The following is a 17,351-nucleotide window of genomic DNA, read 5'->3' on the forward strand; positions in this document are numbered from 1 at the left end:
ATGAGCTGAAGGAAAAAGGGAGAATAACTGACACTCTGCACTAAAGTTTGATTTTATTATTGACTTTTTTTTTTTTTTTTTTTCCACACCTTTAGCATGTTTTTGCAGAAGCTTTTAAGTATTTGCAGTACATTTTTACAAGATTTCAAGTTTTATATTATGTTTGTTTACAACTCTAATTGAAGTAAGTAACTAAGCCTTATGTGCTGATTACTTAATGACCTTGAATCATTTATTTTATTTTTTCTCTTCTTTTTATCACACACCGCTCAAAATGTTGGTAAACTACTAGGCCGTGAGGCTCTATAGTATTACTCCGCGACCGTCCATAGTATTACTCCATTTTTCTTACTAGTTATTTATTTGCTCAATACTCATTATTAAAAGTATTTAATTCAATCGTCTAGTTTTGGTTTCAAAAGAGAGGTGTTTAAAATACACTTTAAGTCTAAAATGAATTCAACATTTGCCCCTCATTTCAATTTCGGTATAAATTAGACAAAATGTCTAATGGACGTTTAGGGTTGTTTTTACTTCTCTATGATTGATCGTAATATGTAGTGTGTGAATAAACTCCTAACCTTACACTAAGCTATTTACAGATTTTATTTTAATCCAGATTCCGTACTCTCCCATGACAAAGTCCATAAAATACCACTTCAATCGTAATCTCTGTTTAATTGACTATTGAGTATGTGTGTTAAAAAATGTAGCCATTGATGGAATATTTCTTTATATTCTCACATTCCCTTAAAATAATGGAAGTAAGAAAAGTATTGCGTGAGAGATTGTGTTATATGAATGATGTGTATTTAGGAATAAAGTGATGGTGCAGCTAAAATTCACATTCCACAAATTTTTCCACTTACCCTCATGTCGACTAGTCTTCTGTCTAGACTGCAAGGTAGACGCGATATTAACCCGTAGTGTTTCCTGTCTGTTTTGCATGTTAGCCTTTTAGCTTCTGCTACAAACAAACTTTATATATAGACTTCTTTATGTTTTTTTCAATAAAGTCCTCTTGTCGAGCTGTCCTAACAGGAGGGACAATACAGCTGAGCAGTATGGAGATATTTGGATTTGGATATTTGTTTTAAAGTGTCTTTGTGGACAAAGTAATGGAGCCCTATTGGCAAACGTCCAATAGAATTACATTTCTGCCCATAACCTTAGAAAAGGCACGGAATACTACGAAAATAATCCCAACCCTTAGTTGACATAAGGGTAAGGAGTAGTAAATGAAAATGAAAATGTGAGTTTTAGGTAAACTCTTACTTTAAGTTGGCAAAGTTTTTTGGGGGGGAAACTCTGCCAACAGCCAAAGTTGTGCATCATTATAACAGAATATTATTTCTGCTCATCAGAGGTTTCCTGCTTTGTGAGCGCAGTTCTTCTACATAAACAAACAAAACATTTGATGCCAAAAGCCTCTTGTTGCCTGCCACCGCCTGTGATCATCTACATAAAGACGCGACACCTGCAGGCGTGTCACGACGACAGAAGTGTCAACGGGCATGTTTGCTGCAGCGAGTGGAGGTTTGAGGCTGATGGCAACACTTGAAAGCTGCATGTACATTACACACACACAACCCCAGTTCAGTGTTTGGAGTCTGACAAGGTGTTTAAACTGTGCGTCTCTGGAAGAGGAAGTTATTTTTACAACACTGGTGTGGTTGTCGGAAACATTGTCTTGGATGTTTCTAAAGGGAAAGTCATTATCCGACAATCCTGTTTTACCAACTCAAATCATTTTGAGCAAATAATAATTGGTTGTTATGAGTTTCTCCCTGGTGACGTTGCTATTGTATCAATTGAAATTGAAGCAAATGGAAGTCTGACGGAGGTTCTGACAAAAGCACAATGCTGTTTCTGGTTGAGCGGTAATTAGCTCCTGCACCATGTAGCTTCCTGCTTTCTTCGCTTTTTATGAGCTGGAAAGTTCCTTGGTGGAGGATTCATAAGTGTGTTCAGAATCTAACATGATGATATTGACGTTTCTGCAAACGAATGACTTGTCACACTTTCCTTTCAGCTATTTTTACAATGATTAAAGTGTTAGTTCTCCCACAATTCAAACGTCACTCATTTTCTTCTCACCCTCGTGTCGACTAAGGGTTTGGATTATTTTCAGATTAATCCGTTCCTTTTAGATTTGTAGACAAAAATGTACATCCACTTTAAAAAAGCGACATGCGACCAGTAGAAGAACGTCCTCTAAAAAGACGCTCAAAAACATCCACATTCCTCCAGTCCTACTAGGTCGCTTTTTGAAAGTCTGCCACAAACCAGCCTAGAATATGAACTTGTTGAATTTCTTTCGCTACCGTAAAAATTGACGAGTTACTGTAATCCGTACTTGATAACACGTAACTTCCAACGCTGCCAATAACGCACAGTATTTTGAAGATTTTTACATTTTATTTATCTTTTTGTTGGACTTTTACTCTCTTGATAGACTTGGTCTCAAAGCAGAACCCTAAAAAGAAATAAAAGTAGTTTCTAACAAATCACAACCCTGGTCTGTACAAAACATTGGAAACTGTTTCATAGACTAGTCATGATAAATTGAGCCAGATTGGTGTTTATTATTCAAGGTGATCACTCAATCTCTAACAGTGTCTATATTTAGCCTCTAATTGGAAGGAGAGAAGAGATTTATTATAAATGCTGACACAGACAATTAAGACCCGCTTTTACATAGTCTGTCTTTTTTAGTCATCTATGATTATAGTGTAATCCTCGCTCTGAGCTTTGTTCCTGTAATTGGTGTCGAGGCACTGCTGCTAAAGTTTACAATCCCCCTCATTTGGGGATTTGTATGGAACAGGCGTCTTGTCAATCTTTTTTGTCCTATTATCCAACTACTGCTTTGGTACCTGTTAGTTACTGTTTGTTGGAAACGGTATCAGCCTTTTGGAACAACCTGGATTTCTGCACCGACTGGTCCTAAAGTATCATCTGATCTTCATCAAAGTCAACAAGAGACAAACGGTGTTTTTGCTTCAGCTAATGCCTCACAGTTCTGTCACCTTGTTGTTGCCATGAAACGTACACTTTCACAAACACAGTCATGCTTTGGCATCAATAAACTCAATCATTGTCTTATGTTGCAAGATAAGATAAGGGATGATCAGCTCGATTCCATGTGTGTACTTTCACTCCGACTATTGAAGATCACTGTTCTTTTATTTCCATTTTCAGTTGATTTCCACCCAGGAAAACACACATTTCTGTGCTCATTAATATGGTCACAATAGTCAAATATTTTTCAGCTGTCATATGAAGCCTTCAATTATATAATAAAACAAAAACAAGACGATACATTTTTAATGTCGAAATCAAAGGTAGAACATGACACTCGTAAGACATGTTACCTTCATGTAGAAGTATCAAACTTCTGGGATGTTTGGCTGTATTAGAGAGTGAAACTCTTGGTGACTATCAAAGAGCATCTTCTAACGCCGTACTGTTTTCCTCACGTATATGTTGTGTTTCTGTGTTTCACAATTAAATTAAATTCCATTTCTCTGGGTCATGATTAGATTTGAATTTGGTTCCCCGTTTAAATAACACTATGTGGGGATTATTTTATTGGTATTTTTTTAAAATTATATTTAAAATGCAATTTACTGATTCCCAAAAGAAAAACGTATTAAAGCGTTAATCTCGACCACTCTCAACCTCTGAGAATTTGAAGCGTTCTGCTTTATTTATTTTCGAAATCTTTGTCAATGTCAATGTTATTAGTAATCTGTAGGGCAAAATTCTCTCGGTGTTGCTAACCGCAGCATGTCTGCCAACCCTTTATCTTTTACCATCCAAAGTGTCTTCATGCCACACAAATGCATTTAAACCAGCAAATGAGTTGATAGTTCTCAGATGTGGACTTTGGCTCTGAATTAAACCTGATGCAACAAGGACAAAAGAAGGTTTTGATCTCTCAGCTTTAAATGTCACTCAAATGCTTGGAAGTTTTTGCGAATATGATTTTGCTCCTATTCCTTGTTCCAGTTGTGCTGTTAACATTACACTGTCAAATGATTCATGATTTTGAATTTACCTTTTAAGTTGTGGAGTTAAAGATTTATATTACATTTTCTTATGTTGGTTGTGATAGGACAGTCGTCAATACAATCGTGAACATAATCCGGATTTAAACCTGATAATCGTCGACTAGTTTAACTAAATGTTTTTTGTTTTTTTTATGTTCAAATCACAATCAATCAAACACAAACTCTACACACGCTGAGGACTTGGAGCAGATGTACATTTTTTGAGCAATCCAACACAAGATTGAAGCTACTAAATTATTGATGAATGCCAAATTCTTGTAAATTTGTTGTAGTTCACGTTCAACACACGTTGGTTCTGCTCACGCTTCATGAATGAGCCCCATTGATTCATAATAATTAACATTTGTGACATTTATTTTCCTCAGGTGTGGCTGCTGCCGATACTGGATGCAGTAAAAGTTTCTCCATTAATAGAGAAGATCAGCGACCACAAAGACTTCAAGAAGCTGCTTAGAACGAGAACCAATGTGTTGGTGCTGTACACTAAGACGGGTAAGAAAATTATTGGTCATGAATTCACTTACTAATACTGAAGATATACTTTACATGGCTTTAAGATGGGATAGGGTTCCATCACTATATGTATATGTTGACCCCTTATGAACACATTTTAAAAGAAAAACTACGGTACATTTTCCAAAGGTTTTCCAAGTTAATAGGGAATAGAGTTGACAGAACACTTACTCTGAAACATCAGTTCAGTATTAGCATTATTTTGACATGAAATTTAGGATTATTGTATACATCTGGGCTGCACAATCTTAAAACTGCACTAGTTACTTTATTCCTACTCATGCATGTGGGGCTATTTTATTTTAAGGGCTGTGCAGAGGTGAATTCACGTACATCTCTTTTACCAATCTGCTTACCTTACACATTGATGCGCTGTTAGGTTGTTGAGTTGACGGGCATGTTTATATGGAAGCATCAGAAGTTTGCCTACTCGTGTCACCTCAACTAACTATTGTTGCTCTTCTCCGACTCTCAGACTTCTGACCTGCCCACGTTTATAATCTTTTTTTTATTTAGATTATTCAAATGAGCACTTGGACAAAATTGCATTTTTAGACTGCTAAATTCATATTCCAGGTTATCACACCCATTGTAGTATTACTTATCTAATCCCCAGATGAGATAAAGATTTGGTCAGAAAGACGAGAGAAAAATGACCCTGTCTTACCCCATATTCCTCGCCTAAAAATTGTCTTCCCTTCAACATCGTCCCTGCTCAAGTCATTCGTAAGGGGGAAAAAAACTAGAGGCCAGTGTTTGCTCATTTCCTGCCTATTTCCGAAAACGATTGTAAAATGATGTATTTCAGAACTATTGTGTTGGAGTCTGAAAATTCGAAATGTATTACTAGCCGGGAGGCAAACTGTCTCGATCTAGCAAATGGCCTTACAGACAGGAACAGTCCAAGTTTATACATTTTATTTGCCAGCTTCATCTGGTCCTGATACAATAACTGCTCCAATGACTAAAAGAAAAAAAATGTTTCTTGGATAACTTTTTTTTAACACACAAAAAGCTGTTGGATTCTTTTGCCGGATGGAAAAATCTGAGCAGGTCTCAAGTGGTGATGAAGACCTGTGTTCTTTTGTAGAGAGCTGGTATTTGAGCTCAGGAATATACCAGATCCCACAGGTGCAAACTGAGAAAATAGACATGGAGTTTGCTGCTGTATAATCCTTCATCTCTTTGCATAGGCGCACCATTGTAAGACATGGAAAGTTGATGTAACTCGATATCTCTCCAGGAACTCATCCAGTGAAAAGCTCAGAAAAACATCTTCCTCTCGCTTGAACCCAGATTCACTCATCTTTTCTCTGTTTCGCTCGTTGCATCTCAGAGAGCCACTGTAACTCAATTCCTCTCCCAGACTTTGATTGGACTGTATCTCTGGGGGGGCTTACCCGAACCGTTGAGCAGTTTCGGTAACAAGGCTGAACACAGTTTCTTCTGTGTCCACAGCATCATCAGGGGATTCTCAACTGAAGCTTCTGTCGGACGTGGCCCAGACTGTGAAGGGCCAAGGGACTGTTGCCTGGGTCAACTGTGGGTAAGTAATCGGATCATTAAAAACAGCCCCACATCAAGTCTAGCAGCTGTTCACCTTCTGCATCTTGTCCATCGACTCTGTCTTTATGACTTCTGTCTAAGGATGTTAGAAGCAGAAGCAAAAGGGGAAAAAAAATCAATTTACCTCACACCAGAAGGTCACTACTTCCATCTGTCAATTTACAGCTTTTACAGCCCATTGTAAATGGATTTGAACCTGTGTTTCATTGTTACAGTGACACAGGACTCAAGGTTGACACATTGTTAAAAAGTACCACTTATTTTTAAAGGTAGATAATTGAGCACAATGACATCACCAAACACTTTTACAAACCATACAGATATTGGAGTGCAGAAAATACTGAAGGCTGTCTACTACCTGAAATGTTTTTTAACTCAAAATCAGCTGTCTACCACCATTCTCTCTCATAAAACGGCTCAAACACAGTCTCTGGTGTAACTCTAGTTCAGTGACAAAGAAGATCATTTTACATTGTTCTTTACAGCATGTCACATGGATCTTTGGTAGTTCAAAACCGTCATGATTTCAATCTAGAGGTTTTTATAAAATTGAATTAAAATTATTTGAATTTTATTTTAAATTGACAAAGTGTCAAACCATAACAGAGTTGTTATAACTCTGTTACAGTTTAAATAAAACTATATATGTGAGAAAACGGCTCTTACTCAGGGAGAATAGTGTAGAGTAGAAGTGGCAGAGTCCAGACACGGCCACAAAGAAGTTTCTGGATTTGGTGGCACCATCAAGTCCATGTCAAGTTGAATTTACATTCAAGTTAAGTCCAGTTTTTTCACAAACATTGTTTATTTTCCTCAACATTTTGCACTTGCTAACTGGTCGAAACAGTTTTAACATCATTTGTTTTCACATTAACCCATGACCTATTTGTGACAAAGACTCCAGCTATCAAATATGTAGTATAGAGTGAAGGAGTCCAAAATCTTTTTAACCTCAGTTGGTTGTATTTTTTCAATAGTTATTTGATCCTTGTCAAGAGTTGAAGCTGTAGAGGAATGTCAAGAGAATTGAGGCACGAGTAGGCTGTAGCCTGAGAACTGCCAAGCTCAGCTTTTTTTCACTTGATGATGAATACTGCTGCATGTCTGTGCTGTTGTTTGTCTCGCGCTGAAGAAATTGATGTTGAATCTCCACTGATCTATTTCACAGGGATTTAATAAATAAGTAGTGCCCGTGAATATTCAATTGAAAGTCAAAACCCGTTTTTAGTAGGAAATCCATGCATTTCTTTGTACATGAGACCCCAGCATTTTTAGACGTGTGCTTTCTTTGCCAAATGGGGCCTCATTTGCTCTTTGATACCTAATAATAAAATAAGCCTTCAATCATGACTTGTCATCCAAAGACTGTATAAACAAGGCAGGGTGTTATTAAAGCTGTGTGGAGGAGGAATAAAGCCTATTATTATGTCATAACGGTTCACTCTTGTAACCTCTCGTTCGCTGAGATTTCAGATGTGGGATAACTTTCGCCTTACAGCAAGAAGGTTGCTGGTTCGATTCCAGGAGGCAACCTTTCTGTGTGGAGTTTGTATGTTCTCCCCGTGTTGCGTGGGTTTACTCCAGGCACTCTGGTTTCCTCCCACAGTCCAAAAACATACAGAGGTTAATTGAGAACTTTGGGAAATTGGCCATAGGTATGAGGTGTGTGAATGGTTGTCTGTCTTTGCGTGCCCTGTGACAGACTGGCGTCCTGTCCAGGCTGTCCCCTGCCTTTTACCCTATGATTCTGGGAAGGGCTTCAGTCTCCCCGCATCCCTGATCCTGGGATAAAGCGGTTGTCAATGAATGAATGAATGAATGAATGAGAACTTTATAACTTCAAAACATTGTCATCATGATGGACTTACTTCATCTTGGAGAGGAAGACCTATAACATTTAGAACCTAAATGTAAATCATGGTTTTCACATTTCTTGGATGTGCTTTAAATGCATTTTTAACATTTTGATTGAGTTTTATCGTTTCTCTGTTTTAACTGAATATGTGAATGAACTGTTTGACCAGTTGTTGAATCTCTGCTGCTGATACACTTTAACTGCAATTTACAAGAACATGCCTGATTCATGTGCAAGGTAGTTAGAAATTAAGCTCTTCAAGGTAAGCAATGCTTCTTGATAACGGCAGGCAATGGCTTAAATCTGAATTATAATTTTTACAACCATGTGATAATTTTTCTGGAAATATTGGATTCTTATTTAGGTTGAATTAAAGTTTTTTTGCCAAACATTTTATAAAGTGGGTATGGAAAGAAATCAGACCCTTTTTGATTTTTCACTATTTGTGAATTGCAGCCATTCAGTAAAATTTCAAAAAGTTAATTTCCTGCCTCATTAATGTCCACTCAGCAACACACCTTGACAGAAAAAAACAGAAATGTAGAAACGTTTGCAAATGTATTAAAAAAGGAAAACTGAAATATAACATGGTCATAAGTATTCAGACTCTTTGCTGTGACTCGTATCTAACTCTTGTGTTGTCCATTTCTTCTGACCCTACCTGAGATGGTTCTACTCCTTCATTGGAGTCCAGCTGTATTTTATTAAACTGATTGGAATCGATTAGAAAAGACACACACCTGTCTATATAAGACCTTAACGCTCACAATGCATGTCGGAGCCAATAAGAATCATGAGGTTGAAGGAACTGCCCGAAGAGCTCAGAGATGGAATTGTTGCACAGATCTGGCCAAGGTTACAGAAGAATTTCTGCAGCACTCAAGGTTTCTAGGAGCACAGTGGCCTCCATAATCCTTGAATGGAACTTTGGGATGACCACAACTCTTACTGGTCCTGGCCGACCAGCCAAACTGAGCGAACGTGGGAGAAGAGCCTTGGTGAGAGAAGTAAAGGAGAACCCACAGGTCACTGTGGTGGAACTCCAGAGATGCAGTTGGGAGATGGGAGAAAGTTCCCGAAAGTCAACTATCGCTGCAGCCCTCCACCTGGTGCAATTGAAGGAAAGATAATGAGGCCAAGTACATAGATATCCTGGAAGAAAACCTTTTCCAGAGTGCTTAGCACCTCAGACTGGGCCAAAGGTTCACTTTCCAACAAGACAATGACCCTAAGCACACAGCTAAAATAACAAAGGAGTGGCTTCGGAACCACTCTGTGACCATTCTTGAATGTTCCAGCCAGAGCCCTGACCTAAACCCAATCGAGCATCTGGATAGACCTGAAAATGGCTGTCCATCAACGATCACCATCCAACCAAACAGAACTGGAGAGGTTCTGCAAGGAAGAATGGCAGACGATCCCTAAATACAGGTGAAAAACTTGTTGCATCATTCCCAAGACTCATGGCTGTACTAGCTCAATAAGGTGCTTCCTATCAATACTGAGCAAGGGGTCTGAATACTTATGATCATGTGATATTTCAGTTTTCCTTTTTCCAATAATTTTGCGGGAAAAATTAGGAAAAAATAAACTTAAATGATTTGAGCGAATGGCTGCAATGAAACAAAGAGTGAAAAAACGAAAGGGGTCTGATTACTTTCTGTACCCACTGTACCTCTAATCAGAGTTTGATCGCTTGTGTTAATTGAAAATGAAATCTTTCAGCGTTGATGCTTTTTTAATGGAGAAAGAAGTATAAATATTGCCAGATCTCTTCACTATTCAATAGAAATGGAAAAATAACATCTTCTTTTGCTTCATGAGAAGTGTTTGCCCTCTGTGTGCACATTTATTTTCCTTAACTCTCCAATATACGTCTGTCAAGTGTCTTTGTGCAACACATCTATCAGCTGTTGACTGGGTTTACATTAAAAAATGCACAAAGACTCCCAAGACACCTGCTGCAATTGTTTTCCTCCAGCTTGCCTCGCTCTGCTCCCCACTGATGTGACTTTGACGTGTTGTTCTTTCTTGCCCTTCCTGGAGTTCAGTTTCACTTAGATCATCTAATTATTTATTTCACCTGCCAAGTGCACAAACTAGAGAAGAAAGTGTATTTTAAAACCGGAAACTGTGAGAGGTGGAAAACCCACTTTGACTTCTCTCTACAGCTTCTCTGGCATATCAGGGAAAGTGTAAATACAACAAGCCTTAGGGCCTACAGTGTCCATAGTGCATACTGTGAACAGATGACAGGAGCAAACCCTGTATGCCAAATATGATTCACCAGATTGCTGAATGATGTCATACAGGAAAAAAATGCTGGGCAAATGATGCAACCACACTTTTGCTCATTTACAGTGCATCTGGTATTCACATGTTTCACCTTTTCCACATTTTGTAATACAGCCTTATTTAAAAATTGATTAAACTCACATTTTTGAGATTTTGCCAAATTTAATAAAAATACATTTACATGTACATAAGTATTGACAGCCTTTTGTCAATACTTTATTGATTCACATTTACAATCGACAAGCTTGGCACACCTATCGTTGGGCAGATTCACCCATTCCTTTTTGCACATCTCTCAAGCTGCATCAGGTTGCATGGGAAGTGTCGGTGAAAAGCCATTTTCAGATCTGTTCAACTGGATCCCCTTATGGGCTCCGTCTGGGCCACTCAAGGACATTCACAGAGTTGTCCTGAAGCCACTACTTTGATATCTTGGCTGTGTGCTTAGGGTCCTGCTGAAAGATGAACCGTCGCCCTATTCTGAATTCAAGAGCAGGTTTTCATCCAGGATGTGTCTGTGCATTGCTGCATTCATCTTTCCCTCTATCCTGACTAGTTCCTGCCACCGAAAAACATTCCCACAGCATAATGCTGCCACCAACACGCTTCACTGTAGGGATGGTATTAGCGTGGTGATGAGCGGTGCCTGGTTTCTTCCAAACCTAACGGCTCAAATTCACACCAAAGAGTTCAATCTGGTCTAATCATATAATTTTCTTTCTCATGGTCTGAAAGTCCTACAGGTGCCTTTGGCAAACTCCATTCAGCTGCATTGTTTTTGTCTGGTCAGTCTACCATACAGGCCTGATTTGTGGATTGCTGCAGAGATGGTTGTCCTTCTGGAAGGTTTTCCTCTCTCCACAGAAGAACTCCGGAGCTCTGACAGAGGGATCATCTTGTTTCTCTGTTTAGATGGCCAGCAACCTCTAAAAAGGAGTCCTGGTGTTTCCAAACTTCTTCCACTTACGAATGTTGGAGGCCACTGTTCTTATTGGGACCTTCAATGCAGCAGAGATTCTGTAACCTTCTCTAGATTTGGGCCTGTAGACAATCATGTCTTAGAGGTCTACAGACAATTCCTTTGACTTTCTGATTGGTTTGTGCAAGCACTGTCAACTGTTGGACCTTCTATAGACAGGTGTGGGCCTTCCAAATCATGTCCAATAAACTCAATTTATCACAGCTAAACTCTAACTAAGCTGCAGAAAGAATCAAAGGATGAACAGTGGGACCAGAATGAACCTGAACTCAATTTTGAGCTTTATAGCAAAGGCTGTGAATACTTATGTACATGTGATTTCTCAGTTTTTTATTTTTAATAAATTTGCCAGAAAAAAAAGGGTTGAAAGTTGGCTGCTTGGAACAGAAAACTAAAATGTTTTAGTCATGATGAGAAGAATTTGAAGCATTGACTTGATGTGTCTCATCCATTGTTTGTGACTTATGGGAATACAAACTTCTTATGAAATCCAATATTAAAGTTTTCATATTTGCCAAATAGTGTATTATTGTGTTCCAGCTTTCAATAAAATTTCTGTATGTCTGCCTTCTTCTTATTATGACACAAAGACTGTAACAAAGGCTTGGTTCGAGCAGAGTCCTGCTGTTTACAAGTCTTTCAAAACTTTGGAGCACTTAATATAATATTCTTTGGTCATTTCTTAACATGATCTATTTGGTTCTTTAGCACAAGGTGACCCTCATAGATCATCACCCTCACTGTTTCAAGGAGTTCTGAGCAGCAGACTTGTGTTTTGAATGGATGACTGCGTGTCATTGCCGAATGAAAGTCACACCTGCTACTTGTGTGTCCACGCTGGTCCCATCTGCTGTAATGAGTCAGCAAAATATGGCATTGAAAAGTGACACCCAACTGGTCTCTTGAATGGATTTCATTTGGCAGGGAGTATTTTAAGTGTTTTTCCCACAAAATTTCAAATAATGATCCTTCCGATCCTGTTGTGCTGAAAGGCTTAGTGTTCATTACAGTAGAATAATATTCGTTGTTGCCAAGAGTTCATTGGTGTGAGTGTGAAGTGTGTGTTTGAGGCCACAAGCATATTTATTTGACTTTTCACCAGAGTCTCCTTACAATTAAACAAATAAACCATCTCCCCTGCTTAATTCATTTCTGCTGACGTACTGTTAGGCAAGTGTGAACAACGTAATGCATTTACGTTGACTGACTGCATAATATAGCAGCTGATGTTGATAGCAGTATAATACCATATTTTTTTTTTATAGTGTTTTGTATAGTACAAGCAGTTTTAAACGCATCACTGCTTCTTCAATATGAGCACAAGTAAGGCACATCAATACAGAAACCCAATTTGGTTTTGGGACAAACTTTTCCAGTAAATTAAAAAATATATAATAAAAATAAGAGTCTAAATAATACTGACATTGGTAATAATATGTCATTAGTTGGATATTGCTTTAAACAATTTATATTTGGCTAGATTTTTGGCCTCATTCTTTCATGCTAATATGCTAAACACTGGCAGTTTACAGCTGAAACGTGATCTTTTCAGCACTTAACACTGGCAAATTGCAAAACAAGGTTCTGATTCTGGATAACAAATCCAATCAGTTATTCTGTTTCTGTGGCTCCCTAAATTACATCATCAAGTATTGTGAAAAAAAGCTTAGGTTGCAATTTATTGGACTAAAATGAAATAATAATTAACAAACATTGCATTTAAAACTTGAATTAGCTACATAGCATTAAGTTGCAACAAAGTAAAAAAAATAATCTGTGCAGGCTACAGTCTCTTAATGAGAAAGGCCAGTGTATGTACTCTGCCAGATGAGTTTCTTACACTGTATCCAAGGAATATCATTTCAACATGACCATCTATGAAACCCTAAATCGACTACAAAAACAAGAAGTAAACTATTTCACTTTGCTGGACGTTAAATGTGGAACATAAACTTGCTTTATATAAGAAAAAAAGATGAGAAAAAAGGTGAGGTCAGTTTTTGCATATTGTGGCGTTCGATCATTCATTGTCAAGGAGCTAGTTGGCTGTGCGAAAAACTACTTCTGGTCTTTATCTGTGCCGCAACATCCGGGTTTTCACGCAAGCATTATCGGACATGCTGTTTCTCACCAATGTCAATGTCCTCAATTATCAATTTCATCCTTTTAAGTCTGTTTTTAAGTAAATAATGGTGATAATAATTTAGCTGCCTTTAATTAATATTATAAATAAACAATGTCACAAATCAACATAAACAATCAAATTATGTAACCCAGATAAGTTACAACACCCTTACTGCTTAGGACAATTGGGGATTGGGCTTGATGGAGCTAAAAAGACACTTACTGTAGACTTTAACAATTACTGTAGACCAGATGCAAAGTTCAAAGCCCAACCCTTTTTTAATTATTAATTTGTTTGCACTTTTAGATTTTTTGACATTTTATATATTGAAATAAATATTATAGAAATCTGACCTGATATTTCAATAATGTGAACAGTCTTTAAGGGATGTAGTAAATCAAGTGCTGTTATTACAAATCCATATTGCTGATAGCAGACAGTGTGTAGACATTGTTTAGATGTATTTAAAGTGCTAGATTCATTAAAAGAAGAGCTTGTCTAAAGATTGGCTGGTAAGGACACATTACTTGTGAAAAGCGGTGGGAGTGGAAAAAGTAAGACAACCCCTGCTGTACTGAACTATAGACTCTCAGAAACTGGGAGGTTGAACTGTGGTTTACAAAGCTGAAGATGTCATACCTTTTAAATTTGAAGGATGGTTCAGATGAGATATTGGCAGATAGAGTAGGGTTGATAAACATCCACATATAAATTCCTCAATGCTTCTTGCACTTCTTTTTTGACAAATGTTTGCAGGGAACTGCTGATATTGTATACTTCTCAGTTCATCATTGTGTGCTTCCGTTCTCTTCCTCAGCGACTCAGAGGGTCGTAAGCTTTGTAAGAAGGTGAAGGTGGACCCCAGTTCCAAATCCAACGGCGCAGAGCTGATGCACTACAAGTGAGTAATGTTCTGTCTCTCTCTTCAGAGAGAGAGTGAAACTCTGCCAGGGCTTTGAACGTCATGTCTGCTTTTGCTCTTTTGCAGGGACGGGACATTCCACACAGAATACAACAGACCTGCTACATTCAAGGTTAGTGCCTACACAAAACCAATGTGTTTTGATCGTAGGCCTTCTGTCTGCATTACACCAGCATCTGTCTTTACTCAAATATGTGAGGTGTGATTCTGTTCACTCTCAGTTTAACTATCCATGTATGCTGAATGCTCAATCTCAATCGGTCTTGTCTTTGTTTTAAAAACACACAAATCACACAATAATATTGGCTGATGAATTTCAAGGCTACAATGTGTTTGTTTGTTTTTCTTTTGGTCGAACTCACAATGTGGGTGGAGAAGGTGTTGCCAGAAAACTGTTTGGATTGCCATCATTCTTTTGCTGTGTAATTTCAAAAGTAAAAAAAAAGAAGCAAAAAGTTCTCCTGAGTTATGTTGTTTTTTATGGATGGACATTGCTGCTCCTTCTTGCCAGAAATATTTTTTAGTAATAATATTACAAGAATGTCACACATGTCGTTTATATATCATGTTGATTGTTTGTTATGCTGTTATAATGCTGTCATGACAGAAAGTCATTTCACTGCATTTATATTGAATGGAATGACGATGGGAAAAACAACAACAATTGAATCCAAGTAGTGCATTAAACCAAAGTTTAGTCTCATACATCGCTGTTTAAACTCTCAAATCAGAGTTCTAATGGTAATAAACAGATGATTCAAGAGTGTTCAATTCAAGTATTGTGTAGTATTTCTGACAAAAAGACAGTAATGTTAGAGTTGGATGGTTTATAAGATGTGGTTTTTATCTTCTTAAGGTACTGTAGTTGACACCTGTAAGGCAAGTCTGATTAAAACATTTTTTTAAGGCAGGATAAGATTGCATCTTTAAGTCTTTATTAAGACACTGTTGCATGTTAAACTTATAAAAAGGCATGTTTTGAGAGACATGTCAAAATACTGTATAAATAAGAATATTGGAACTTTGTTTGGGACATGAGTTGAGTCAGTTTGCTTGTGGCGTTGAGGATTTTACTATATTTTATTTTTCCATTTTTTTCCATTTCCTCCAAGTATTTTGCAGTTTAAATCCTTAGTGATGTTTCTAAAAAAAAAAAGCTGTCACATTAATATGATCTGTGGTCTTTCCGCCACCTGGATGGAACAGATAATGGAAGTCATTCATCTGTAATTGAGAAAGGGCATTGAGGGCATCTTGAAATGGATGTTGTCATTGAAGCAGCCATTCTTTATCTTACTGAGATTTGGTTGTATGATAATGTAAAGATGAAAACAACAACATTTTCGATCAAGGCAAGTGCAAGCTTGACATTCGAAGTATCTAGACTTCGAAGACTTCTAACAAATGAAAATTCTTTTTTTCCTTAAAGTAATTTTTCGTCTCAACACTGGTTGCTTAAAATAATAAGAATCTGTTATATATAGATGTGGTGAAGGAAACATTCTGTTACAAATATCTGTTTTGTTTATTTACGTTCAATGTAGTGTGTGTAAAACTCATTTTTTGTTGATGCAAAAATAATATTTAAACTTTTACCCTTATATTGGCATAATCTATGACACAGACAAATGGCCCTTTTTCTAACAAGTTCAACTATGTATGTTAACACACCAAAAGATACAGGAATATATTTTAACATGTCTCGGATCATAAAAAAGTTGATATTAGCTTTCATCAAAGAACACTCATCAACGCCCATGTTTAAACTAATGGTTACTTCAAATACTACTACTTATTATGAATAATACATTAGATTTCTCTTTCGGTCTTTCAGTCCATGGTAGCATTCTTGAAGGACCCATCTGGCCCCCCACTGTGGGAAGAGAACCCTGAGGCTAAAGATATCCACCACATCGAAACAGAAAAGGTAAGTGGAACTTTTCTTCTTTGCTGAGTTGTTTGATCAGGCTTTTGAGCTGAGTAAGCAACGTGTCCATCTTATAACAAAACTATGTCACGGTTCACAGCAGTATTCATTAATTAATGAAAATGTTCCTGGTTCTACCTGTGCAATTGTTCATCTTTTGTGTCATCAACTCTGCCTTTTTGGAAAAAAAAAGAAGTGATTCATAAAGTATTGAGCAGTGGTTTTCAAAATGTGAGGCGCACCTTCTATGAAAGTTATTTATGGACAAAATCCAGAGGATTATGACAAAATATTTCGCTGGTAATTATTACCTTATTTCCGCACTATAAGGCGCACCTTCAATGAATGGCCTATTTTAGAACGTTTTTCATAAATAGGGCGCACCAGATTATAAGGCACATAGAATAAAAGATGCAGTCAAACGTTTGACTGCGGTTGCGTTATGCATCCACTAGATAAAGCTTTGCTAAAGGGAATGTCAACAAACCCGTCAGATAAAGTCAAACTTTATTAAGGGTTCTGACAACTCCGTTCACTCCCATGGTAACTTTGTTTAAATTATGTTTAAAAGGCTTAAAGCAGCAGCGCGCGTGAAGTTCAGCGTGTGTATGACATGTTGAACACACGTGTATGACTGGTTGAGCTCGCAGCAGTGATTTTGAGTGTACAAGATCCAAGACACACTCGCTCAAACCGGTTGCAGTAATATCACGCCATAGACGTCTGCCATGATGTGATGTGGGTCGTAAATCCCACACCGTGATGACGCAATGACATAATCCCGCCCACGGCGTGTCATCTCAGTCGGCGTAGAGTCATGAGTGTTCGTAAACAAGTCACGCACCAGGTAATGTTCATATATAAGGCGCTCGGATGATAAGGAGCACACGTCGTTTTTTGAGAAAATTAAAGGCTTTTAAGGGCGCCTTATAGTGCAGAAAATACGGTAGTTTTTTAGTTTTTTATTTGATGATTTTAAAACAACAATTTAAATGATTGACGAAATAAATAATTTTACATAGATACATTATTTTCCTTCTACAGTGAAATGCAAAAAACATATTGTCCTAGTCATCCTTTCAGCAGGATGGCTGTT

General features: G+C 37.6%; 1 protein-coding gene across 1 annotated transcript in view; it reads left to right on the forward strand.

Annotated features, from left to right (window-relative positions):
* pdia5 (protein disulfide isomerase family A, member 5) overlaps window positions 1–17,351 on the forward strand; it is a 42,561-nt gene that overhangs the window by 2,170 nt on the left and 23,040 nt on the right. Inside the window, exons 2-6 of the mRNA XM_087803499.1 lie at window positions 4,439–4,565; window positions 6,045–6,132; window positions 14,224–14,307; window positions 14,395–14,440; window positions 16,163–16,255. Of these exons, the coding sequence (XP_087659625.1) occupies window positions 4,439–4,565; window positions 6,045–6,132; window positions 14,224–14,307; window positions 14,395–14,440; window positions 16,163–16,255 (438 nt within the window). The remainder of the gene's footprint in view (window positions 1–4,438; window positions 4,566–6,044; window positions 6,133–14,223; window positions 14,308–14,394; window positions 14,441–16,162; window positions 16,256–17,351) is intronic.

The sequence above is a fragment of the Callionymus lyra genome, chromosome 12 (genome assembly GCF_982586985.1).
Source record: "Callionymus lyra chromosome 12, fCalLyr1.hap1.1, whole genome shotgun sequence".
NCBI lineage: Eukaryota > Metazoa > Chordata > Actinopteri > Syngnathiformes > Callionymidae > Callionymus > Callionymus lyra.